The sequence below is a fragment of the Panicum virgatum genome, chromosome 3N, assembly GCF_016808335.1.
Source record: "Panicum virgatum strain AP13 chromosome 3N, P.virgatum_v5, whole genome shotgun sequence".
NCBI lineage: Eukaryota > Viridiplantae > Streptophyta > Magnoliopsida > Poales > Poaceae > Panicum > Panicum virgatum.
Window position 1 is genome coordinate 16,388,560 of NC_053147.1, and position 25,782 is coordinate 16,414,341.

Consider the following 25,782-nt stretch of genomic DNA (forward strand, 5'->3'; position numbering starts at 1 on the left):
CGAGGCGAGGAGGATTCCAGCCTCGCGACGGCATGGTCCCTGTCAGAGGCCCAGATCCTCGCGGCCTCATCGTCTCGGACCAAAGCGCTCCCCTCGCGCCGCCGCCGCCGCGGAAGCAAACCTGGAAGCATCCTCCGCGTTCCATGGACGCCTGGAGGCAGGGGTGCGGTGCAACACGAATTTGCTATTCCGCAAGGGCCAAGGGGAGCTACCCCCGTATGGCCGTATCGGACGGCACGTCGGCATCTGAGGCCCAGCGCCGTCGAGATACGGAAGCAAAATATGCCGCCGGACGATGATACGAGTCCTGCATGTCAACCCGGGCCACCGACCTGTCAGCCAGGTCACGCTAGCTACAACATCCAGCCAGAGCAAACTCAAATTTCAAACGACTCGAGCTGTCCTCAACTGGAAACCTTCCTCCATCAGGAAATCGTTTCTTGATTCTTGATCATCTTCTCTCTCCAGCAGAGGCTCTCTCCGCTCTCCGTACCTACCGGCATGGAGCTGTCCTGAAACCAGGCAAGAGGCGCCACGAGCTCCGCCCCCATTGGCGCTTCCCGCCACCTCACGCGTCCACGTTTCCGCCGACCTCCGGGCCCACATCCCTGCCACGCCACTCTCCCGCACCCCACCACCTCGACTCCTCTCGCTCCTTCCCTGCACCGCGTCCGCCGACCTCCAGGCAAGAGGCGCCACGAGCTCCGCCCCCACTGGCGCTTCCCGCCACCTCACGCGTCCACGTTTCCGCCGACCTCCGGGCCCACATCCCTGCCACGCCCACGCCACTCTCCCGCACCCCACCACCTCGACTCCTCTCGCTCCTTCCCTGCACCGCGTCCACCAACGCCGTGGGCCTCACGAGCTGGGCCCACCGGCCTGTGCGCCCGGCCCACGGGCGCCGTCCTCCCCTGCTTTTCAATGCCCCGGCTTCCCGTTCCGTTCCAGCTCGCCGAGCATCGTCGGAGAGGAAGGTTGGAAGGGGAAGCGTCGCGAGCCCTGCCTGTAGCGTCCGAGCCATGGAGAACCGGGGGTCGTCGGGGTCGGGGCCCAACTCGCCGGCGCAGGCCGGCGGTGGCAGCGTTCCGCGACGCCAGCCGCGCGCCCGCGCCGACCCGCTCCTCATCGTCTGCCGCTGCTTCGGCGTCGTCACGGCGGCCACCGCGCTCCTCTGCGTCGCCGTCAACGTCCTCTCCGCCGTCCACTCCTTCCGCGGCGGCACCGACGTAAGCCCCGCCGCTCGAGCTTCCCCTGTCTTACTATGATTCCGCACATGCCGCCATGAGGGTCGCGAGCTGACTGGCCGATTTATCATTTATGTGTGTGTGCTGGTGGGTTCTTCCTCTTCGCAGATAATCGGGGGCATATTCCGGTGCTACGCGGTGGTGTTCGCCATCTTCGTCGGCGTCCTCGAGACCGAGTGGGAGTGCATCATCAAGTTCTGGAAGGTCTGCTCTGCTCTCTTCTCCCCATTTCGCTTCGCCCAATTTGGGATGCTACAGATTGGCTGTGATTGAGTTTTCAAATAGTGATCTTGGTTAGCTGCAGCCAAATTGCTTGCTATATGATCGATCGTTGAATGCTATGTCATATATAAGACCATATATAGTGTCATTACCTTTGGATTGTGATAATTTTAGTGGCTCGTTAATTTAGTGATGCTGCTATTCTTTATGTGACCAGATATTTGAATACTTGCCTGCGAGGGGGATGCTACAGATATTGTAAGCACTTTGGATGAACATATATCTCTGTTTTTCTCCTATTACATTTCTAAAACTCAGAGCTCAATCTTGCATGCATATTAGAATGTACAGACCACCTATGTTTTGTGCCATATAAATATGTGGTGCTCATCTACATAGCTCCCTTATTTTGCAACTAATATGCAACTAAATTGAAACCACAGGTAATCTAGGCATGAGGGTGAGGCGTTGTTTGTAAATGATCAATTGTACGCTTCATGGAATAAACATTTAGCTGCCTGTCATGACAAACAATCACTTGCTTTTTTTAGTGAACCTGAACCAAAATTGGATGATGCCCAATTACATCGCTGTTTATCATGGCAAACTTGATTGAATGTTTTAGAATACTGGCATGAAAAGTTTGGGAATTCAATGTTCAAACCATTTATCCAAAGTAAAGCACTTGCTATCCAGCTGGTATTTCATTTTAGTTTGAAGTTTCTTGCCACGAACACAGCAACATGTAGGAACCTATTAATTATCCTTGCATGACCTGAAGTGTCTTACATATCTATTCCTCTATTAAATTCCTTTTACCTTTGGTTCTTGTCAGTGTTGCTGTCATGACAAAGGCATACCCAAATGTTGAGAGGAATGATCTGATTTTGCTTCAGGAGATTGCCAGCTATATGCTTCTTGCATGTGGAGCTGTCTACATAATCTCGGTAAGTTTGCCGATTCTGAGCATTCATGAGTCATCTGTGTCAGTGTAACTGCCTTTCTACTTCTGATTAAACATAACGCTGTTAGACATCAAATCTCAAAGGATGCTGATCCCTTGTAAGTTTCAATCATTTTTTTTAGAAAATTAGCTTAGTAACTACCCAATCTTATCTGATTAGCTTCATAGCACAATTGACCAGTTGAATGCTTAAAATATGGTCTGGAGCTTCTCTTACAAATACTAGCTACATCATGAAGTTGTCCCTGACCTGGGTGTCTGTCTTAGCAAAGCGAAGTATGATGTTGTGATTGCAACGGAACAAATTATCAACATTTTCATACTGCATCATCAAAGTATCCTTGACTTGCACTAAAAAAGCTTGAATATGTAGGGTATATTGTGCCTTGGTGTGTTAAAACGTCGTAAGCAGCAGAAAGCAACATCACAAGAGCAAGCAATTAAGGATCTGAAGGTGAGTACTTGGTTCTTACTTTTATTAGGGATAGCATCGGATCCTGAGGCTGGGCATTTCTGTGTCTTTTTCTGTGGTTTCTTCTGCTTCCCATTTAGAATTCAGGAGAATATGTAGCTGAAAACCAAGTGCAGTGAATTAGAAATATAGGAAATAACCTTTTTTGGATAATAATAGAAACTAACCTTAAAAAATGTTTTTCAACCTCAAGAAAAGAACGGTGAACCTGTTTCGCTAAAGTTCTTTTTGTTAGAATACAGGAGCGTACACATCAGTAAAACATGCTGTCAAATGAGACTCACATCTGTTTGCAAAAGATGGTACACATTATTGTTTCCGGTTATTCAGAGGCAAGCAATTGTTTCTTGAATAATGTATTTCCAAAACTGTCCATCTTAGTTTCTACAAAAGGCTACAGACTAAATGATACGAGCATGCTTTTTGTCCCCGAGCCATACTCCATTGATACTGTTGATCATGTCTCATTCTCTGAATCATGGATTTCAGGAACTGGAGAAACGGAGAGAAGAACTTGAGTCACTGTTAATTGCTGAGCGGTCTGAGATGGCCTGATGAGTGATGACTGACCACAATGATCAAACATCTCTCGTCCCCAGTGTAGATAATTGTTTTTTCCAGTTGATAGCATACTGCTTGGTCTCATAGCCATCAGTTGTTCATCCAGAAGTCACTTTGTTGAAGTGCATCTCCTCTAATTACAGTAGTATAAGTATGAAGCATTGCTACTTGTTTATACCTGCTTTACGGATTGTAAACTTGATATCTCCATGCTACATATCAATGTGGCTTTGCAGTCGCATGTGCTTCACATCTCATTATAGTGATGCTGCACATCGGATCCTTCTTTTTTCTAGACCATAGATACATATGTTTCTCTTATTAACATGCTTTGAACGGACAGGTCTTGCTGTTTTCTTCTGGACTCCCAGCTGAATTGTGGTCTTTCCTTTCAGAGCATTGCATCAGTTCATCAGCTTGGAGGTTTTCATTTAGATTATGGCATTTATGTGATGTAGTGTGCTGGCCTAGTGTATGCCTATCCTGTGCTGTGCTGTTAACTCACTTGAATTTTGTGTGTAAGCTGTAAGCATGGTCTTGTTCGTGAATCATGAGTTGAAGCAACTTTATCTTTCGACACATGAATCGTAGTGCCTCGATCCTTTCCAATTTCCGCGTACTTATCGGTTATGATTACAATTTTCTGCTCGTGCATCTATGTTTATTGCATGAATGGATGCTAATTATTGTGGCGAATCCATTAAGCCTAATTAGACCATAATTTGGTAATGTTATGCAACAGTAATTATGTGCTAATGATGGATTAATTAGGTTTAATGGGTTCATCTTGACAATTAGCCGCAACTTATACAATTAGTTTTGCAATTAGTCCTTATTGAGTCTATCTAATCAGTATCAAAAGAGGACTAAAAGTTTAGTTCCTGATATCCAAACACCTCCTCAATTTGGATGTTGATTTTTGTTGCCGGGTGTTCTGTCTGACCTTGACCATGATTTCAGTCGATACCAGATTGGCACCCAACAACCTTCACACGTGAGAGTGGAGAATAGTGTGGGAGAAAGGGTTATTCAAAAAAAAATGTGGGGGGAAAGGAAGAAGACGAACAGTGCTAAGAGACGTCAGATGCAGCATCGGTGCTGCAACTGTCGCAGTTGCTACAACAGCTGCACCTGATCACCTCGCCTGATGTCACCTCCGGACCTCCCCGACGAACGAAGCCTGCAATTCAAACAGGCCTCGCTCGCCATTGCTCGCTTCTGAACTTGTTTGGTCAGGTACATGACTTGAACAGAGGCCAAACCCAACTCAAATGTTGCCAAAAGAAAGCCATTCAAGTAGCAGGTCGTCAGAACTCGGAAATGCTTGCAGAAAACCATTCAGAAGGCAGCAGCTGGACGCACATCCAGAAATGCTTGATGAACTGTGTCGGTACACTGTAACAGGGATACCCACTCTTACTGCGGCAAAGCATGACCCGTGTAGTTATCCGTAACTGCGCGCAAAGGACGGAGTAGCCAGATCCCACGGGTCAGGCTCTTTCCTCACCAAGCCAATGGCCCCGGACCCGTCCTCCGCCTAGGGATGGGTCCGGAGACGCCACATGTCCCTAAGGAAGGAAAACTCCGAGCTGACAGCCGAGACCTCGGACCCCCCGTAGGGGTCCGGGACCTCCTGCGTCCATTCGGACCTCCCTTACCGCGTGGGGGTCCGGAGCTGCCACGTGGCCCAGAGGCACGAGCGCGGACTCGTGCTCGAGTCTTCCGCTGGAAGACTCGCGCACCCACCGCATTTAATGCAGATGGTTGAGGCGTGCTCTGTCGCCGCGGCACACGGGACAGCCTTTGTCAGGCCTCACTGTACACCGCGTCCAACGTACACAGTGTAGCCGCCTGTGCTGTGCCCGCGCAGAGCCCGTCTGCCGCATTAATTGGATACGACGGCACGTCACTTTTCCATCATGCCTCCTATGCCGCAAGCTACGCGGCCCGTTCAGCTACGTGGCAGGCAACGCCGCTAGCTATGCCTGGCGCCGCTCCGACAAGACAGCGCCTGGACACGCCGGACGGAGGATTCCGGGAGCAGGCAATGGAATCTAGAAAAGGGATCTCCTTCGCCTGCGACGCCATAATTATGAACAGTACGTTATCTTGTACTGCATCGTTGGGCCCACCTGTCGGGGTCCCAACGGCCATGTACGCGCCCCCTTGAGATATAAAAGGGAGGCGCTCACTGTACACAATAGGCCGAACAGGCTCTCCAGACATACACAAGCTCTCGCGAACTCTCTCGAGGCAAGACAATACAACACACAGTGGACGTAGGGTATTACGCTCCGGAGGCCCGAACCACTCTAATCCCGATGTGTTCATCGTGTTCTTGAGCGAGATCGAACTAGGACTAGCTAACCCCTGAGTACACACCCTCTGGGCTTAGGCGGGTGCCTTCAGCCACCCGGCTGTGGTTTGCAGCACCACGACATTTGGCGCGCCAGGTAGGGGAACTAGTTGGTCGCAGTTCATCTCTTCCCCGTCTCCATGGTTCGTGTGGACGACGTGGAGATGACGGAGGGTGTGGCGTCCTCCACGCCACACGCCTCTCGAGTTCCTGCACCAGGGGCAACTGTGCCTGTGGGGCAAGCACCGTCGGCGGCAGCGCGCGCTGCTCGACGGCAAGGGACAGGGCGGCCTTCACGGGCCCCCTCGCAGGCTGCGAGTGGCGGAGCGCTGGCGGCGGCTAGGGAGTTGTTTCGCAACCCTCCGGCTGCTGCAGCCTCGCCAGACGCCCTGAGGCAGTGGCGGGACGACGTTGACCGTCTCCTCCGTCTGGCTCAGGCCTCCCCCAGTTCTACAAGGACTGGGCAACGACCTCCGCCCGGCAATGCGGTGGTACCCTACCACCAGCGCCAGGGCGGTGCGTCGGCATCTGTGCGCTCCCCCACCGTGAGGGGTGCACGGACAGAAGACTTGCGGGCGGAGCTCAACCGCCGGCGCGCGAGAGAGGATGCCCGCATCTCCGTCGAGAGGGCGCGAGAGCGCCGTCTCAACATTGAGGGATGCAACCTCAACGCCGACTTGGATATGGCAGCACCCAAGCCTCCAGTGAACGCCCGGATACAGGCGTGCGCCCCGGTGGCTGGGGTGGGCTGCGCTGCGCTGGCAGAGCACCTCCGCGTGGTGGCATGGCCGTCCAAGTTCCGCCCGCACCTGCCAGAGAAGTACGACGGTACCACTAACCCGTCGGAATTCCTGCAGGTGTACGTTACCGCCATCACAGCAGCTGGTGGTAATGACGCCGTCATGGCGAGCTACTTTCATGTAGCCTTGTCTGGGCCAGCCCGGACTTGGCTCATGAACCTCACACCTGGGACGATCCAGTCCTAGGAGGAGCTCTGTGCGAGGTTCACAGCGAACTTCGCCAGCGCATACCAGCAGCATGGTGTGGAGGCACACCTTCACGCCGTGAGGCAAAAACCCGGAGAAACGCTCCGGGCCTTCATCTCGCGCTTCACCAAGGTACGGGGTACTATTCTTCGTATCTCCGATGCATCTATTATCACTGCTTTCCGCCATGGGGTACGTGACGAGAAGATGCTCGAGAAGCTGGCGACGCATGAGGTGGAAAGCGTTACTACGCTTTTCTCCCTGGCAGACAAGTGTGCCAGGGCCGCTGAGGGCCGTGCATGGCACTCAACCCCCCAAGACGGAGACACCAAGGCTGGTGGCTCCGGTGCTACCGCTCAGGGCGGTGGCAAGAAGAAGAACAAGAACCGGAGTCGCGGGGAGCCACATTCTGGTGGACCAGTCGTTGCAGCAGCAGCACCAGCGGCGGCGCCGGCGGCTGCAGCAGCGGCCGGGGGACAGAATGCACATGGCAAACACCCTCGCCCGCAAGGTGGAAGCGGAGGTTCATGCCCAGTGCATCCCACTGCTCGCCACAGCGCCGCTGACTGCCGCGAGATCTAGAAGCTCGCGAAGCGGGTCAGTGGGCGGCGTGAGCAGTCCTCCAAGGACGGATCACCCCCTCCTTGCCAGCGGCCTGGCAAGGAGAAGGCCTCCGACAGCGGAGCCGCTGCTGGGGAGAAGGAGCTGGGGTACCAGTCCCCCGCTCGGGAGCTGAAGGGCGTCTACCACGACGACGACTCCAATTCCGACAACGGCGACCGCCGCAAGAAGCTGTACGTAATGTACGACGGAAGCTGGGAGCTTGTCTCCCGGCGGGACGTGAAGACCCTTCGCCGAGAGGTCCTTTCAGTGAAGCCAGGGGTCCCGAAGGCGGCGCCGCACCAGAGGTGGATGAACACCACCATCTCTTTCGGGCCATCCGATTGCCCGGAGAATATGGCTGGGGCTGGTGTACTACCTCTAGTCACCGCCCCTGTCATATCCAACGTGAGGCTCTATCATGTGCTGATCGACGGGGGGGCTGGCCTCAACGTCATCAGCTATGCAGCGTTCAAGCAGCTGCAGATCCCGGAGTCCAAGCTGACTCCCTCTCGCCCATTCTCCGGAGTGGGCCCACATCCGGTGTTCCCTCTGGGGAGCATCACACTGCCGGTCACGTTCGGGACCGAGGAGAACTTCCGCACAGAGAGCGTTCTGTTCGATGTCGCGGAGGTGAACCTCCCGTTCAACGCCATCATTGGCCGGCCGGCACTCTACCGCTTCATGGCCATTGCTCATTACGGGTATTTGGTCTTGAAGATGCCTTCCCCTGCCGGTGTCCTCACCGTGCAGGGTGACCGCACCGCTGCTGTCGCTGCAGTCGAGAGATTGCATGCTCTGGCAGCGGAGGCAGCGCGTTCCGAGGAGGTCCCATCCCCCTCTCAACCCAGGGCGCCTGCAAAGACACCCAGGGTTCAGCCGTCCGATCCGGACGATGTCCCCGTGAAGACAGTCCAGATCGGGGCGGACTCCTCTGGGACCACCCGCATCGCGGGGAACCTGGAGGAGGAATAGGAAGACGCGCTCATCGCTTTCCTCCTGGCAAATGTCGACGTGTTCGCCTGGGAACCGTCGCAGATGCCCGGGATCCCCAGGGAAGTGATCGAGCACAATCTGAGGATCTACCCCGACGCCACGCCGGTGCGCCAGAAGCCTCGGAAGCAGTTTGTGGAGTGGCAGAACTTTATCCGCGAAGAAGTCCGCAAGCTCCTACACGCTGGCTTCATCGAGGAGGTCCACCACCTTGAGTGGTTGGCCAACCCGGTCGTCGTCCCAAAGGCCAATGGAAAGCTTCAGATGTGCATCGACTACACCAGCCTCAATAAGGCATGTCCTAGAGACCCCTATCCTCTTTCGCGTATCGATCAGATCGTGGACTCCACCTCCGGGTGTGACCTTTTGTCTTTCCTAGATGCGTACTCTGGTTTTCACCAGATTCAGATGTCTAGAGAGGATAGGAAGCATACTGCCTTTGTAATAGTAGATGGGCTTTATTGCTACATTGTCATGCCGTATGGTCTAAGGAATGCCTTGCCCACGTTTGTACGAGCTATGAACAAAACCTTCTGTAATCTAATTAGACATATTGTTGAGGTGTATGTTGATGACATTGTGGTCAAGACCAAGGTAGGGTCTACACTAGTGGAGGACCTGTCCCTCGTCTTCGACCGGCTCTGCGCCACGCGCACGAAGCTGAACCCCGAGAAGTGCATCTTCGGGGTCTCAGCGGGGAAGCTACTGGGTTTCCTGGTCTCTTATCGAGGCATCGAGGCAAACCCAGCCAAGATCAAGGCGATCGAAGCGATGAGGCCTCCCGGCCGCATCAAGGACGTCCAGAAGCTTACAGGATCTCTCGCCGCTCTTAGCCGCTTCATATCGAGGCTGACTGAGAGGGCCCTCCCCTTCTTCAAACTATTGAGGAGGTCCGGTTCATTCTCTTGGACCGAAGAGGCTGAGCAAGCCTTCCAGGAACTGAAGCAGCACCTCTGTAAGGATCGATGGACCAAGAGAGGGGGTGAATTGGGCCTTTTTCAAATTTCTAAGATAGTTAAAACAACCTTAACCTATGCAATGCTAGTAAGGCTCAATTCACCAACCGGCTAAACAAAGCAAACTACACAAGCTAACCAAGATATGAAACTAAGCAAGGTAGAGCTAAGCTATGATCTCTAAGGTCAAGCACATGAAAGATTGCATGAAAGTAAGTGCTTGAAATGAGAGAGAGTGCAAGAGATAACCGGATTTTTTCCCGTGGTGTCGATGTGTTGGCACACACCCCTAATCCACGTTGTGACACTCACTAAGAGTCTTGTCACCTCCCATGTCACCGAGACTTGGGCGCTCACTAAGAGTCTCCGTTCACCATCCCGGCGTGGTGGAGCTCAAGCCACGTACAATCTTCTTCTCCGGGCTCCCACAATCCTTGGCAAGCTCCGCGAGAAACACCTCGATCACCAAGATCGCCTAGGTGATGCCAATCACCAAGAGTAACAAGCTAGGACCTTCACTTGAGCAAGAAACGATCACCAAGAACGGATGCACACAAGTTTCTCTCTACTCAAGTCCTTAGTCTTGCTTCTTGATTGATTGAATGAACAAGTATGTGAAGGATGAAGCTCAAGGTGGCTCTTGACTATATTATGAGTGTATGGATGTTGCCTGGTATCAAGAGTAGCAAAATGACCCATTGGAGGGGTATATATAGGCAGCTCACACGAATAGAGCCGTTGGAGAAAAGCTGCCAGAAAACTGCTTAGCGCCGGTTAATCCGACGTACCTCCAATAGCCAGCGTCGGTTTAACCGATGAATGTAAACTGCCCCTTCTGAAAACTAGCCATTACAACTTGGGCAGATTAACCGCGTATCATCGGTTTAACCGGTGAGTTTAGTTGTCCACTGATCAACTGAAAAATCAAGTCTCTGGACAACTGCACCGATGTTAACTCAAAACCATCGTCGGTTTAACCAGTGAGTACAACTTCAGAAATCCCTAGAAAAACCATCTCACTGGTCAATTGCACCGACGTCTCAATTCAAACATCGTCGGTTTAACCGGTGTATAGAACCTTGAAACACCCTGGAAAAACCAACTCTGGACTAATGCACCGACGTTCAATTCAAACACGTCGGTTTAACCGGTGTATTGATTTGTCCAGACTCTGCTGACTTCGTTTAACCGACGTATAGAAAAATGAAAGCGTCGGTTAAACCGGTGTTAAAGACTTTTTCTGATTTTGCCTTTTCTGATTTGAGTCTTGAATGAAATCCAAATATTCTTGACATATAAGTTGAGAACCACTTATTTGAACTTCTAGGAACCTGAGTGACCATAGTGTGCATCCATTTTTGATTGACCATGTCCATGCTCAAGTTACTTGGCCTTAACCCCTCTTAATAGTGCGATCACTACAAAACTATAAAACCTATACTAACCTAAGTGTCCTTCTCAACCTTATGACACTTAGGACTAGAAAGATCCTTAGTCTTGACATATATATGAGTTGAATACCGAGATCGCCTTTTTGGATAATGAAATTGAGGGGCCTCTTTTGACATATGACCAAATGAGTGATAATGATCTATTAAGCTGTACAAACTCATTAGTCACAATAATGGTTGTCATTAATCACCGAAACATACCTTGAGGGCCTAGATGCTTACAACCCCACCTCACTGCCAGTATTGGTGGCTCCAGAGCCTGGTGAGCCGTTGTTTCTGTATCTTGCTGCGTCTGCGGAGGCGGTCAGCATGGTGCTGGTCGCCGAAAGGACGGAGCAAACTCACCGGGGGGACACCAGGGTCTCCCCGGCCAAGGATGGTGAGCCGGACCCCAGACACGGGGGCCCGTCAGCCTCACCTCTGCCTGAAGCTCCGGAACCCGGACAAGGGGGTCAGGAGGAGCCTCGTATCAGTGGAAGCCCAGGACCGCTGGGGGCCCAAGGACCTGACGTGGAGGATAAGGGCGAACCGGACCCGCTCACCAGGGTCCGGACCATCCAAAAGCCAGTCTACTACGTCAGCGAAGTCCTCCACGAGGCGAAGGCCAGGTATCTTGAGACGCATAAGCTTATCTACGCGATACTTATTGCGTCCAGGAAACTGCGCCACTACTTCCAGGCACACCGAGTTGTTGTAGTGACCTCTTATCCGCTAAGAGCGATCCTGCACAACTCCAACGCCACGGGCAATATCGCCAAGTGGGCAACAGAGCTAGCTGAGTTCCAACTGGACTTCCAGCCTCGCCACGCAGTCAAGAGCCAGATCCTGGCGGACTTCATAGCGGAATGGACTCCTTCCCCAAGTAATTCTGGGGGTCCGGACTTCAACGCCGGACCCCCGGAGCCGGAACTCAGGACACCAGTCTTCACCGAGCCCCACTGGACACTCTTCTTCGACGGGTCTGCCCGCGAGAAGTGGGCCGGAGCTGGTGTGGTCCTCATCGACCCAGACGGAGATCAGCTGAAGTACATGGTGCACCTTGAGTTCAAGGCCACCAACAACATGGCGGAGTACGAAACTCTGATCTTTGGTTTGACGCAAGCCCTGTCTCTGGGGGTCCGGCAGCTTCTGGTGAAGGGGGACTCTCAGCTAATCGTCAAGCAGGTCCGAGGGGATTGCAGCTGCAACAATCCCCAGCTCGCGGCATACCTCATACACGTGAGGAAGCTCGAGAAGGACTTCGACGCCTTGGAACTGCAACACGTTCCCCGCGAACTCAACTCAGCAGCGGATGATCTCTCCGCGAGAGCATCTACCTGGGCATCCATGCCCGAGGGCGTCTTCGAAAGACAGCTGCTGAGACCTACCGCCCAGCCTGCCGAGCTGGGTGAAGGGGATCATGCTAGCACCTCGAAGCTAGCAGTCCCGGCGGCATTCCACCTATGGTGCCCGACCTGGGCTGTGTGTTCTACCGAGGATCCTGGAGACCTCATAGAGCCACCCCCACTTGCTCAGGGAACTCTCGATGCATGGATTTCCGAGATCCGGGGCTACCTGAAAGATAACATCCTCCCTGATGATGATGTGTCCGCTGAGCGCATAGTCCGATTGGCTAAACGCTACACGGTGGTAGAAGGGGATCTCTACCGCCGTGGCGCCAATGGTGTCCTCATGCGATGCATCTCCCAGGGAGAGGGCCACGAGTTGCTCGCGGAGATCCATGGAGGCGAGTGTGGAAGTCATTCTTCATCTCGCACGCTTGTTGGCAAGGCCTTTCGGCATGGTTTCTACTGGCCAACAGCACTCCAGGATGCGGCTGAGCTGGTAAAATCCTGCAAAGCATGCCATTTCCATGCAAAGCAAATACACACACCGGCTCAAGCTCTGCAAATGATTCCGCCCTCATGGCCATTTTCCTTGTGGGGTGTGGATATCCTGGGGCCATTCCCCCAGGCCGTCGGCGGGTACCGGTTCCTCTACGTCGCCATCGACAAGTTCACAAAGTGGCCGGAGGTTACCCCTGTGGTGAATATCACAAAGAAATCAGCAGTCGCGTTCCTCAAGTCCATTGTGTGCAGATTTGGCGTCCCAAACCACATCATTGCGGACAACGGGACCCAATTCAAAAGCAGACACTTCCAAGAGTACTGCGAGGACATCGGCATCCAGCTATGCTTTGCGTCCGCGGCACATCCCCGCAGCAATGGACAGGTTGAGAGAGCGAATGCAGAGATCCTCAGGGGACTCAAGACCCGCACCTACAACTGCTTGAAAAAGCATGGTGCCCAATGGGTTGATGAGCTTCCATGTGTACTATGGGGCAACCGGACCACACCCAGCCGAGCCACCGGGGAGACTCCGTTCTTCCTGGTCTACGGGGCTGAAGCATGCCTTCCCCCAGAAATTCACCTGGGCTCACCACGGGTCCAGGCTTTTGACGAATCCATGCAGGAGCAGCTGCGGCGTGACGACGTGGACTTCGTTGACGAACGAAGGTGGCGAGCAGCAATCCGAAATGCATGCTACAACCAGGCGCTCAGGCGCTATCATCAACGATTCGTGCACAGTAGGGAGCTCCGGGCTGGTGACCTCATCCTCAGACGGATTCTGAACCGAGCAGGGCTCCACAAACTTTTCCCCAGCTGGGAGGGGCCCTTCAAGGTTACAGAGGTATGCCGGCCCGGATGCGTTCGCCTCGCCACAGAAGATGGAGTGCCGCTGCCCAACCCATGGAACATAGAGCATCTGCGTAAGTTTTACACCTAGGCAGAGCAGGGAAATAAACTTTTCCTTTGTAATAAGTTAGAGTTAGCGTGCGGCCCAGAGCGGTTGATGGCCACCCTCGTAAACCCGACCTCTGGCATCCATCGCAACGTCGGCTAACGCGCGGCTCAGAGCGGTAGAGGTCCGACCTCATAAACCCGGCCTCTGGCATCCATCGCGCAAGGCCATGTACATCAAGATTGCAAAGGAAATAATTTCTCCCAATTCTGTCTTTGTGTCAAAATTTAATTTCGCATTCTGATTCTCGAGATTTTACCTTTCTAACCCCCGCGTGGACCTCTACTCTTGTTGCTACAACTAAGATCTGTATTGAGTCGCTGGACTGCCGTACAGATCCGGACCCTCTTGCTGCTGGGAGAGAGGTCCGGACCCCTAAGAACCAGCTCTGGAGAGGGGGTACTTGTTTCCTGGGGTGGTTCGGAGCCCTGTGTAGCTGCTTAGCCGATTCCGTACCCAAAGCCTACACACTCCACCACCCTGTAACGAGTGTCCTAGTACCCGGGGCTGGGTAATTAGGGGCCTGGACCTCATTCCAGCTCAAGAGTTGGCTTCCTAAGTCCTACACGGCATGTCCAGCCCTATATCTCAAAGGATCAAGTACAACAAAGTGACCTCACCCACTGCTGCGAAGGGTCTGGGACGATGAAGCCAGGTCCGGAAAGATCGTGCTGTTTCCTGGAGTGGTCCGGAGCCCTGTGTAGCGCCTTAGCCTGGTTCCATACCCTAAGCCTACGCACTCCACCACTCTGTAACAAGCACTGAGCTACCTGGACCTGTGCATCTAGAGCCCCGGACCTGGTACCAGCCTGGGACCGGTCCAGGATGAGTCTCGCGGGCCTGTTACTAAGATGTAACTTTGAAGTGGTACACAGGTTAAGCCCTGACTGGTGGTAGCCAGCCTCAAACCATTGAGCCTACCTACCAGGGGTCCTGGCATCCGCTTCAAAGGTTTCATGCAGATCAAGGTCCAGTCTCAATGGTAGACAGACTCAAAACAACTGAGTCTATCTCCCAGGGGGCCCGGAGCATCCGCTTTGTCCCAGACATCATGAATGGATTCTGCATGCGTCAAACAGCTAAGTTGCAGTATCATTACTACCGTATAAGCGAATTTGATTCTTCTCTCTGTAGTTCTGTATGCTACACAGGGAACAAGACGCTTGCTCGCCTTGCAAACTATGCGGCACCTATGACCAAGGAGGTCCGGAATATCTTCTACGGCTCAGGTGGCAGATATGTCCAAACAACTGAACCTATCCGCCAGGAGGCTAGGGCGCCGGGGTGCTGCATACCGCAAATCAGCAACTGACGAACAGCTAAGTTGAAGTTTTCTTCTATTTCAAAAATTTCAACTAGTACAATATTTGTTACATAATGCAAAAGATACAAAGATACAATCCCCAGCTCAAGGGTCTGCAGGCTCCCGCTTGAAGTAGGCGGCAACGAAGTCAACGACCTCCCGCACGCTGTCCCGAGCGGCGGCCTCCGTCTCCGCTACAGGACCATCGACCACGGGCGTCAGCGAGATGGCCGGGTCGTGGCTCCGGAGGCAGGTCAGGATGTGCTCCGCCACCATTCGGATCAGCTCGTGACCCTCGGCTTCGAGCTGGCCAGCAAGGACTGGCCCCAGACGCTGGAGCCTATCCGAAGCAGAATTTAGCACTGGGAAGGCGTCAGCTATCGAAGCTGGTGGCTCCGCCACCTGGATTGGGCTCATTCCAAGTGGCACCAGTGCTAGGCTCGCTTCGGTCGCCCTGTCAGCGATCCGCTGGGCCTCCACGCGCTGGTCCTCCTGGTCCTTCCGGACCGCCTCCTGGACCGCCTCTTGCACCCGGGTGTCCAGTGCCGCCTTGGCCACCTCCACCTCGCGGGACCTCTCCTCGAGCTCGCGAGACCTCTCCTCGAGCTCGGCCTTCCTCTTCTCCGACCACTCCTTCAGCTTCTTGAGGGAGTCCCGCTGGTGCCCAAGTTCCTTCTCCATGTTGGAGGCGTGGGACTCCCGCTTGTCAAGAGACTTCCGGTCCTCTTCCAGATCCGCCTCAGCAACAGTCAGCTTGCTGGCTCTCTCCTGCAGTTTGCTCACGCCATCCCTGTAGAGTTGCAGAGAGGTCGTCGAGCTCCTGCCTCCGGACCTCGAGACCCTGGCTGCGAGTCTCCAGCTCGGACTGCTGGGCCGCGAGGCGAGTCTCGAGGTCGGACCGCTGAGCCGCGAAGCCAACAACCTCCAAGGCAAAAGTCTCCTCCCGCTGGGCCAGGGTCTTCTCCCGGCTCGATACTGCAAGATCCCGGTTGAATACCTTTAGAAGGTTGGCTCGATAGGCCTCATGGTCGGCTTTGAGCTTCGACCGGGTTTCCGCAGCACGGGAGGCTTCCGCCTTCGTGTGCGCCTCCAGGCGGGTGTGCCAGTTGGAGAGGCGCTGGCGTTCGCTCTCCAGGGTAGACCACTCCCGCCTGAAGGCCGCCTCGGCGGAGGAGGTTGCCTCCACTATCGACCGCCGGACCTGGGCCAGCACCTGGGGTAGGGGAGTCGCTTCCTCCTCCGGGAGTTGGAGCTGCAGGAGCTACCTGCCAAAGACCACCTCCAACTCCTCCTCTGCAACAAGATCAGAGCTGGAGGTGGGAGCTTCCGCTGCAGCACTTGTCTTCGGCGCCTCCGCCGCCGCAGCGACGGGTGCGGCTGCACCCAGCACTGGCGCCGCTGCGTCGGGTGCGGCAACGCCCAGCACCGGCGCCTCCACCGCTGCCATGTCGGGTGTGGCTGCGCCCAGCGCCGGCGTGTCCGCCGCCGCCACATCGGGTGCGGCTGCGCCCAGCGCCGGCGCCTCCGCCGTCGCTGCGTCGGGTGCGGCTGCGCCCAGCACCGACAACTCCGCCGCCGCTGCGTCTGCTGCGCCCGTCACAGGTGCCCCCGCCGCTGCAGCGTTGTGTGCTGCTGAGTCTGGTAATGACGCACCTGTCAGCACCACATCGGGCACCACCGGGCTGGCAGAGGTCGCTGTACCTGAGGATCCAGCACCTGCCGTTGCCGCTGCTATCGCCGCAGAGGCCGCGGTCGCCTGGGCACCAGCCGATGAGTCGGCGATGGTAGAAGAACTGCTGGGGCGAGGAGCCCTGGCAACAAGCGGAGAAACCTTCAGCAAAAAGCAGAGCACCTGGCATAGGGGAAGAGAGCAGAATAACACTAACCCAGAAGTGCCGGGTACCCAGCGTCCTCGGAGGCCCGACCTCCGCTCCTGCTGCTGCTGCTGCTCCCGCAGCCGCGATGCAGGCGCAACCCGGGCTTGCTCCTCCTCCTCCTGCTGCTGCTGTTCCCGTGGCTGCGGCGCGGGCGCAACTCGGGGTTGCACCTATTGCTGCTGTTGCCGTTCTCGCGCCCGCTGCAGCTGCTCCTGCGGCTGCTGCTGCTGCTGTTGCTGCCGGCGGGAGGTATCTCTCGGCGGCGATGGTGGCGGCACAGTCGCCCCGGAGGACCCGCGAGGGCCGGCGGCCCGGGAGCTACCCTGGCCCGTGCCCTCAGAGGTCCTCTGACACTTCGTGGCGGGCTCCGTGACTGGGGTCCCGTCACCCCTGAGTAGCCTACGCCGGTCTGCATCCCCCGACGATGCACCGGAGCTGCTCTGTACCTGGCTGGAACCGGCTGTGGCGGCGCTACTGGCCCCGGCCTGCTTCCCCTTCGTGGTGGCGCCGGACCCCGCGGTGCTCAGTGTAGCTTGATCCCCTGATGCGCCAGGGATCCGAAGCCTACGGTTCGGATCGCCCCCGGTCTGGCGTGGGGCCAGCCCCCCGTCGTCAAGAGTTGGCAGGGTAGCCAGCACCGCCACCCTCGCGGAGTCCTCACAGAGGGGGACAATACCCTGAGGGACGATCAGGTTCTCCGGGATGAAGGCGTCTCCCGTCACGGCCCGCACCAGGACCTCCAAGGCTTCCTGGGTCAGGTCGCTCCCCTCTCCGCGGTGGGTCCTGCTGCAGTCGTTGAGGCCGGTGAAGCTCCAAGCAGGGCGCGGCCGCTGCTTCAGGGGGGCGATCCGGCGCTTCAGGAAATCTCCAAGCACGTGCCACGAGGTGAGGCCGCTCTCCGCCAGCGACCTGATCTTGCCCAGCACGGAGTCGAATTCCGGCTGTAGGGATGGCTTGGCCCTCCAGGATCCACGGTCGGTGGCAGGTCCCTCGGTCGGCAGGGCGAGACGCTTGTTGGCTTCGGTGGTGGCGATCACCCAATCCCTGCGCCACTCCTCCCACTTCCCGCCAGTAAGGCCGGGAATGTAAGGCGTCGATAGGTCACTCCTTATCTGAAAGTAGTACCCCCCCCCCCACTTCGTCCTTGCTCCTTCCGGACTTCACCAGGACGAAGAAGTAGTGGAAGAGGATGACGCGCGGCCGCACTCCCATGAACATCTCGCACAAATGCACGAAGATGGACGTCAGGAGGAGGGAGTGGGGCGTCAGGTGCTGAAGTTGGAGGCCGAAGTCTTCCAGCAGCAGTAGCAGGAACGAAGAGATTAGCAGCCCCACGCCGGTGGAGATGTGCGAGGTGAATAGCACAAACTCCCCGGCGTGGAGGTTGCCAAGGGGAACCGAGCCTGCTCGGACCCCCCAGCCGGTCTCCTGAGCGCTCCACCCAAGCAGGCAGCGCACCGTGTTCAACTCCTCCTCGAACTGGAAACGGCGAGGATGAGCAAGGGATGCCATCTCTCTGTGGAGGTGAGGAGCAGCCTGCGTGGGGGAGCAAGGGGCAAGGAAAGCTCGAAGGCAAAGGGGCGCAAAGGTTGGAAGGAAGAAGGCGAATGCGGAAAAGTAAACGCGGTATACGGTTTGCCCCGTTATAAAGCCTGACTCAACCGGCGCGCCCCGGAACCGTCGCTGGAACCCAAGCGACGCCCGCACCTGGTGTTAACCGCCCAGTCCCTGAAAAGGGGGCCCAGGCCCATCTGTCAGGGAGGGTGGGTAACCAACAAAGGTGTGAAAAGGCAGGATCTGAACCGTCGCCCACGCGCGAAGCGAGGCGGAAACTGAGTTGACGTGCGCGTATTAAGCGCTGGCGTGGCCGAGCTTTTTGGGAACTGCGCCAGTGGTAAATATACCGTTTACTCCGGCCGCAACAATGCCGAGCATCGCGCGCGTGACGAGGTGAACCATTGTGCGTGGGGGCCATGAGTCAGTAAACCGTTGCGATGTGATGAGGCAGCAAACAACCCGACGGATGGTTAAAGCCGGTCAATGCCCCTGTAGTAAGAAGCTTCAAGCTATGCAGAGCCAAATCTCAGTAGTGGCCCCACCTGCGGGTTCGTACCTCCCCCAAGGTGGGCCCGGGGGCCACTGTCGGTACCCTGTAACAGGGATACCCACTCTTACTGCGGCAAGGCAGGATCCGCGTAGTTATCCGTAACTGCGCGCAAAGAACGGAGTAGCCAGGCCCCACGGGTTAGGCTCTTTCCTCACCAAGCCAATGGCCCCGGACCCGTCCTCCGCCTAGGGATGGGTCCGGAGACGCCACATGTCCCTAAGGAAGGAAAACTCCGAGCTGACAGCCGAGGCCTCGGACCCCCCGTAGGGGTCCGGGACCTCTGCGTCCATCCGGACCTCCCTTACCGTGTGGGGGTCCGGAGCGCGGACTCGTGCGCGAGTCTTCCGCTGGAAGACTCGCGTACCCACCGCATTTAATGCAGATGGTTGAGGCGTGCTCTGTCGCCGCGGCACGCGGGACAGCCTTTGTCAGGCCTCGCTGTGCACCGCGTATTACCAAGGTACACAGTGTAGCCGCCTGTGCTGCGGCCGCGCAGAGCCCGTCTGCCGCATTAATTGGATACGACGGCACAGCACTTTTCCATCATGCCTTCTACGCCGCAAGCTACGCGGCCCGTTCAGCTACGTGGCAGGCAATGCCGCTAGCTATGCCTGGCGCCGCTCCGACAAGACAGCGCCTGGACATGCCGGACGGAGGATTCCGGGAGCAGGCAATGGAATCCAGGAAAGGGATCTCCTTCGCCTGCGACGCCATAATTATGAACAGTACGTTATCTTGTACTGCATCGTTGGGCCCACCTGTTGGGGTCCCAACGGCCATGTACGCGCCCCCTTGAGATATAAAAGGGAGGCGCGTGCTGTACACAACAGGCCGAACAGGCTCTCCAGACATACACAAGCTCTCGCGAACTCTCTCGAGGTAAGCCAATACAACACACAGTGGACGTAGGGTATTACGCTCCGGCGGCCCGAACCACTCTAATCCCACTGTGTTCATCGTGTTCTTGAGCGAGATCGAACTAGGACTAGCTAACCCCTGAGTACACACTCTCTGGGCTTAGGCGGGTGCCTTCAGCCACCCGGCTGTGGTTTGCAGCACCACGACAAACTGACTGCCTACGGTTTAGTTGTAGCACAAAAATAGGACTAACGGGTCTATTTTTGTGAAGATGCTATTCCCCAGAGAGCTTGTCCACATCGCCTCCAGTAGCGCGCCAGCCTAGAGACAGAAAACAAGATGTATATTAATATATGTTTGCTGTAAAGAAATTGAAAGCAAAATTTAGCACGAAATTCATTGATAAAAAATGAAAATAAAAAACATTGACCAATACAATGAAATTAATAGTATTTTAAAAGTGTTGAAAATAAAAATAAGCCAGGGATAAAATACAAGGAGAACCGGTGAAGAAAAAACATAAAACGTCGACAGCAGGATTCGAACCTGCGCAGGCAAAGCCCAACAGATTTCGAGTCTGTCTCCTTAACCACTCGGACATATCGACGCTTGTGCTGACTCATTATAAAGATATATTTATATTATATGATATGTGAAAGTCGCTAATCCTGAACTACCCACCTATGATCTCATGTAAGATTATCGTACGAAACATCAAGCCCTCAGCATATAATATAGCACAGGTCAATGTACAGAGCCCTTATTTGGTTTATTTCCCTGATCTTGAAACTCCAGTGTAATTTCGGTTTGTTAAACGCTCATCCTTATAAAAATAATGCAAGCTTGCACCATAAAATACAGCTCTGATACATTCATACCACCGTTCAGTACGCCTGAGTCCCGACCTGTGTCGGCCATGTGGTTTATCAAACGTCCGAGAATTCAGACCTCAGACAGACCAACCTCATTGTTACATATTACAGGCATTGTGTTGCACTGCCATTGCCTCGTGGGAAAGCAACCCGTGAAAAGCCAAAACCGACTGCATCGACAGCTCAAAAGCTAAATGTTTTTTTTAATCTCTTCATGTATCAAGATGGTATTTGCCTTTTGCCCTTAAACAGTTAAAATGTATGCGAGCTTTTACATCTGTAAGAAGGTAACACATATGCAAAAACAGAAGAATCTAAAAAACAAACACTACACGCTGTATCTAGCTGGTAAATATAAAGGAGAGAAAAAAAATAAAGAGCATAAAAGGAATACACAAAAGGAAAAAAATGCTGATTTGGTTGGCCCTGCAACAGATCTGAAATTACTGAAGGCAGATCTCGACACATAATATCCATGTAATCTTTGGAGCAACCAGCTCAGGATGGCTTCATCCAGCAACCTAACTGGAGTTTTGACATCTGGTAACAACAGGCAGTCGAGATTTAGAAGCATTGTGACACTGGAAATGTCCTTGGTGTTTCTGGCTTGCTGAGAAAAATCACCTCTAGCAGATATAGTGCAGCAGCAAGAAACTATATTACAGGCATGTCAGCTTCTAGGTTCTTATACAGTGCCCAGCCTGTGGGATAGTTGAGTTGAGGAGGTTCCAGGTTGAAATTCCAGACCATAACCCTGTTGCAATTATCTGGAAGACCCTCTACTTGGCGCTCATTTTTAACAAGCTTTTCTATGAACCTCGATTCCTGCAAAGATACATGTCAGGCCAGAACATCTATCGGTATTATGATCAAGTAGACAAGTAGAACTCAATCATAGATATGCTTTTCATCACATAGTTTGTTGGCCATGGTGCATTCAATTTGTTTCATTCTAGCAGCTTAAAGAGACCCCTAAGGTATCTACAGTTTCTTCTGATTGTCTTCATCATAATTCTTATATAATCGGAGAAGCAACATTTCCATGGATAACTACTGCTACGCGGTATGCTGCATGGCGGGATGTAAAAAAATCACTAACCAACTAGGATGTGTGCTGACTTTATGCAACAGAGGTTCCATCAGCTATTTGAAGGAAAAACTACTTATAACAATTGTAGATTACATTACAACAAACTCACCTGCAAACCACCTCTTCCACCTGAGTGAACTATAACAGAATCCATAGCTGGGCGGTTCCATCTCTGAGGGTCCCATAACATTGTGCTGTTGAAAGCAAACGCAGAGAAACCTATTGGGAATCGACGAGTCATACTCTTCTTCTGAACTGTCTGGATCGTGTGCCATCCGGTGACTCGGCTACCTTTACAAATAGGGCCTTCCAAAACTGCCCTATACTTAGTTCTGACATGGATTGCTACAGGCCATGAGCCAAAGCGTCTGAAAAACATAGCACAGTTCATGAGAAGGGAAACAGGATGTCTGATTTATTTCTACCCAAATATGGCTAGCAGATCTTTTGACCTGAAATTTCTCATTAAAGGTTTCAGGCAAGAATGGGAACTTTGTGGTTTTCTAGCTCCATCATTTGTGTCAATAAAATACACAATATTTTTTGTTAAGCTAAAGAGGAAAAACTATATTATCTATATAAAATTGCATTTTCAAACAGCTTATTATGAATCATCAGTACAGCAAAAAAAATGTGGCTGTTCTGACCTGATTTTCTGCATTTCTTCAAATACATCAGCAGAGTATGACCGTTCTTCATCGGCAAAATGCATTATACCATCCAGGTGATGCTTTTTGACATGATAGATTGCATTATTCCTTTGACAGACAGCAATCTTTCGCACACTTGTAGTATTTTTTCTACATATGAGATGCCTGTACATAACCCCAGAAGACCTCAAAATTTCTGCTGTTTCATAGGACTGTTCAGGCCATTCCACCACTAACCACAGAAGAGGTGCCTGTACAGCTTTCAAAACATGGGCGAGCCGATTCAAGTAATATGCCTGTTGTGGCCGAACAGAAGTAATTGTCACGATTATCAGCAGCTTCTTCACAGTGATTTTGGATTCTTCAATAGCAGGTAATGCACGTGTTGATTCAGCAAAATCTGCCTCATCATCCAACATTGCAGGAACTGGAGGGCTCTCTCCAACTTCTGGTTCATCAATCAGTTCGACCTCTTTCTCTACTACAACTGTCTCCAACTCCTTAACTTTAGTATCCATCATCTCCGTCGCAACCACACTCTCATGAAATGGAAGCCTCTCATTTTCAGAGACAATTTTCTTATAAACATCAACCGAGAAGAATGGCATGAATCCAATGAAAATGCCAACCATGAAACACAATAACAGATGAACAGCAACTCTCTTGCAGTTCAATCCCCTTGATTTCGATCTCTCCTGCGATCGAATATGCCTCTGGGACGTCATACCTGCCCATGCAGATTTTAGCTTGCTTGACAACAGGAAAAAGTCCAAGGATACCACTGAGGCCAGCAACCCCCTCATTGCAACATAGGACTGTGAATACAGCAGTTTTGGAGACGGCGAGGGATCATTGAACTCAGACCAGTCCCTAACCGACCCTTCCCGTAGGATAATCCCGCTGTTCCTTCGACTGGACATCATTCCAGAATCAGGGTTTTGTTACGCATGTATCCCTCCTGAATTACTCAAAAGCACGAGCCTTTAGTCACAATTGCTGCACCTTTTGTCCCTTCTACTCATGTGAAAACGGGAGTGGAGAATTTAGGAGGTGATCAAACGAATTGTACCTGCAAAAACAGTCAGTGGCGAGAACTGCCTCAGCTCAGCTCAAAGATCAAACAGTACATGCTCGTGCTTAATAGAAACCCCTTTATCATAAAAACGTGTTAAATTAGAAGTTCTTCCAGCCACAGCAATCCGAGTTGCAAGAGCAGCAAGATCCAAAGCTAAGGAGGTACCCAACGCTCTAGGAGCTAAGAAGATCACCTTAAAAGAAAAGACAAGACGACATTTCTCTCTAACCACCACCGGCGGACCTTAACGGGCACGGGGGGATCAGCTGAACCCAGCAAAACTTTGGGAAATTAACTGCTACAAGCATTCTCCACCGCGCCGCGCAGCACGGGAACCCGGAACTAGCCGGACGGATCGGATTCCGCAGGACAAAGCAAGCCAACAATCCGTCCAAGCAAGCAAGGGCTTCCTTACCAGGGAAGGCAGAGACCAGCCTGCGCCCAGGCCCGGGGCGGATCTCCGCTCGGCGGCGGCCCGGGTGGCGACGGCGAGAGCAGGGAGCGGCCTGATCCAGATGCAGGCTTTTGCTCCGCGTACGGCAGCCGCGGTGGGGGTGGCTGGCTCTGGCTCCCTCGAGGGCAGCCCTCCCACGCCTCTCCTTTTCCCCGGCCTCCCTGCTGTTGAGCTGTTCTCGGCTCCGGCTTGTGGCTTGACCTCTCTCTCCCCCCTTTCTCTCTCCACGCTAACCGAGACCAGGGTTTTACTTCCCAACCGGTTTCCGGTAACCGCCGGACTCCGGTTCCGGTTTACCGGACCGGTTTGACCGGTTACCGGTGGAAACCGGTTGAATTCAAATCCAAATTCAAATAAATTCAAATTTTTCCGTGCAACCGGTTCCGACCGGTTTACCGGCCGGTTTGACCGGTTTACCGGCCGGTTTTACCGGTTTACCGGTCGGTTTGGCCGGTTTGAAATTCAAAAGCTCACGTGCAACCGGTTTACCGGCCGGTTTTGCCGGTTTACCGACCGGTTTGACCGGTTTACCGGCCGGTTTGACCGGTTTGATCGGTGGGCCTTCATGGGCCGGCCCATTTTTTTTCTTTTTCTTTTTTGATTTAACTTTAAATTCTCACAAACTATACTAAATGAATGAATTTTTGAGAAAATTTGACACCATTAGATTCATCACACCTTGAAGTATTTTTAGGAATTTTTTGAAAATTTTTTATTTTTTAAATTCAAATTTAAAATTTGAATTTTGGCCGGTTGGGTACCGGCCGGAACCGGAACCGGACCGGACCGGTTTGACCGGTAACCGGTCAAACCGGACCGGTTCCCACCGGTTAGGTTAACCCTGACCGAGACACGGGAGTTGGTGAGGCGATGGCTGGATGGCTGGAGAAAAGGGGGGCGCGGGGAGCGAGTAAAACAAATGGCGGCCCGCCCCGGTCGCCGTCGGAGGGGAGGTTAGTTGAGTTGCGTTGCGTGGCGTGGCGTCCCCGGTTGCAATCGAGCCCCTGGAATCTTGCGGTTTTACGGATGGCGACAGCGGTTCGTGACTTCCCGCGTGCTGTGCTGGTGTGCTGGGTGCACGGCCTTTTTGTGCACTTGAAGAAGGTTGAGTGACTCGGTCGTGTGACTTGAAGAAGGAAACAGTGGCCCTTCTTGGACATTTGGGGCAGTTGTAAATAAATGCAGGAGGTGTAGCATCTTAAATTTGAAGGTGCAAATTCCAGAAAGATGATGTGGGGATGTAGATATTGTACAATGTGATGAGTAAGTACTTTGGATTTGACTTTCTTGGTCCTGCCGAGAGAGATGGCCTGGATGCGATCATCAAGGGTAGTACTTCGAGTACTGAAGAAACTGGTACTATGTCAACGTAGCTGCCATATGGCCATCAAACGCACACTATGAGCAGGCTTTTTGACATACGGTAAGTGGAGTGATAGGGTTTGGTCCATCAATTTATTATTTGGTCCCTAATATTTAACTTGATTTTGGAAAAGTAAAAAAAAAAGAAAAGTTTCCTTTTCTGAAAGCTAGTGTGGCATGGTAGATGATAATATGTTATATTTAGCTTTTGTTAGAACTATCTAAAGTTCTCTTATCATTCCTTGTTACGCTGTTGTGCTTTTTGGTAAGTTGTCTTCCGGACATAGCTACATATGACAACAATGTATATCACACTATTAGAATTATTTAGTATATATGTCATTGTCGAGGCTATAATGATATCTTCTAAAACAAACCATCTTGGTCGTATTTTTCTACACTGATGACTTAGTGTTACAACATGTTCACAATATAAGACCATTTCCTTTCTTTTTTGCTTCCACACACGAATGGGTTTTATTATCTCGGATCATAGCATGAGAAATGCGTAGACTTGATCTTAACAAAAAGAATATTCTGTAAACTTG

General features: G+C 53.0%; 2 protein-coding genes and 1 non-coding gene across 3 annotated transcripts; 1 reads left to right on the forward strand and 2 right to left on the reverse strand.

The window, feature by feature from the left end:
• The first annotated feature begins 925 nt into the window (after positions 1–925).
• Positions 926–4,042, forward strand: LOC120664666. The gene is made up of 6 exons (XM_039943952.1): positions 926–1,226; positions 1,353–1,448; positions 1,684–1,724; positions 2,302–2,413; positions 2,804–2,884; positions 3,392–4,042. The coding sequence occupies exons 1-6, from the start codon at positions 1,020–1,022 to the stop codon at positions 3,455–3,457; spliced, it is 603 nt and encodes a 200-aa protein (XP_039799886.1). The 5' UTR covers positions 926–1,019; the 3' UTR covers positions 3,458–4,042.
• Positions 4,043–20,256: 16,214 nt separating this feature from the next.
• Positions 20,257–20,338, reverse strand: TRNAS-CGA. The gene has a single exon. It is a non-coding gene; the product is annotated as a tRNA-Ser (tRNA).
• A 442-nt stretch (positions 20,339–20,780) lies between these two features.
• LOC120664667 (probable beta-1,4-xylosyltransferase GT43E) lies at positions 20,781–24,110 on the reverse strand. The gene is made up of 4 exons (XM_039943954.1): positions 23,834–24,110; positions 22,341–23,412; positions 21,803–22,061; positions 20,781–21,428 (listed from the first exon to the last, which is right to left on the reverse strand). Exons 2-4 carry the CDS (start codon positions 23,264–23,266, stop codon positions 21,258–21,260), a joined length of 1,356 nt encoding a protein of 451 aa, XP_039799888.1. The 5' UTR covers positions 23,267–23,412; positions 23,834–24,110; the 3' UTR covers positions 20,781–21,257.
• Between the last annotated feature and the right edge of the window lie 1,672 nt (positions 24,111–25,782).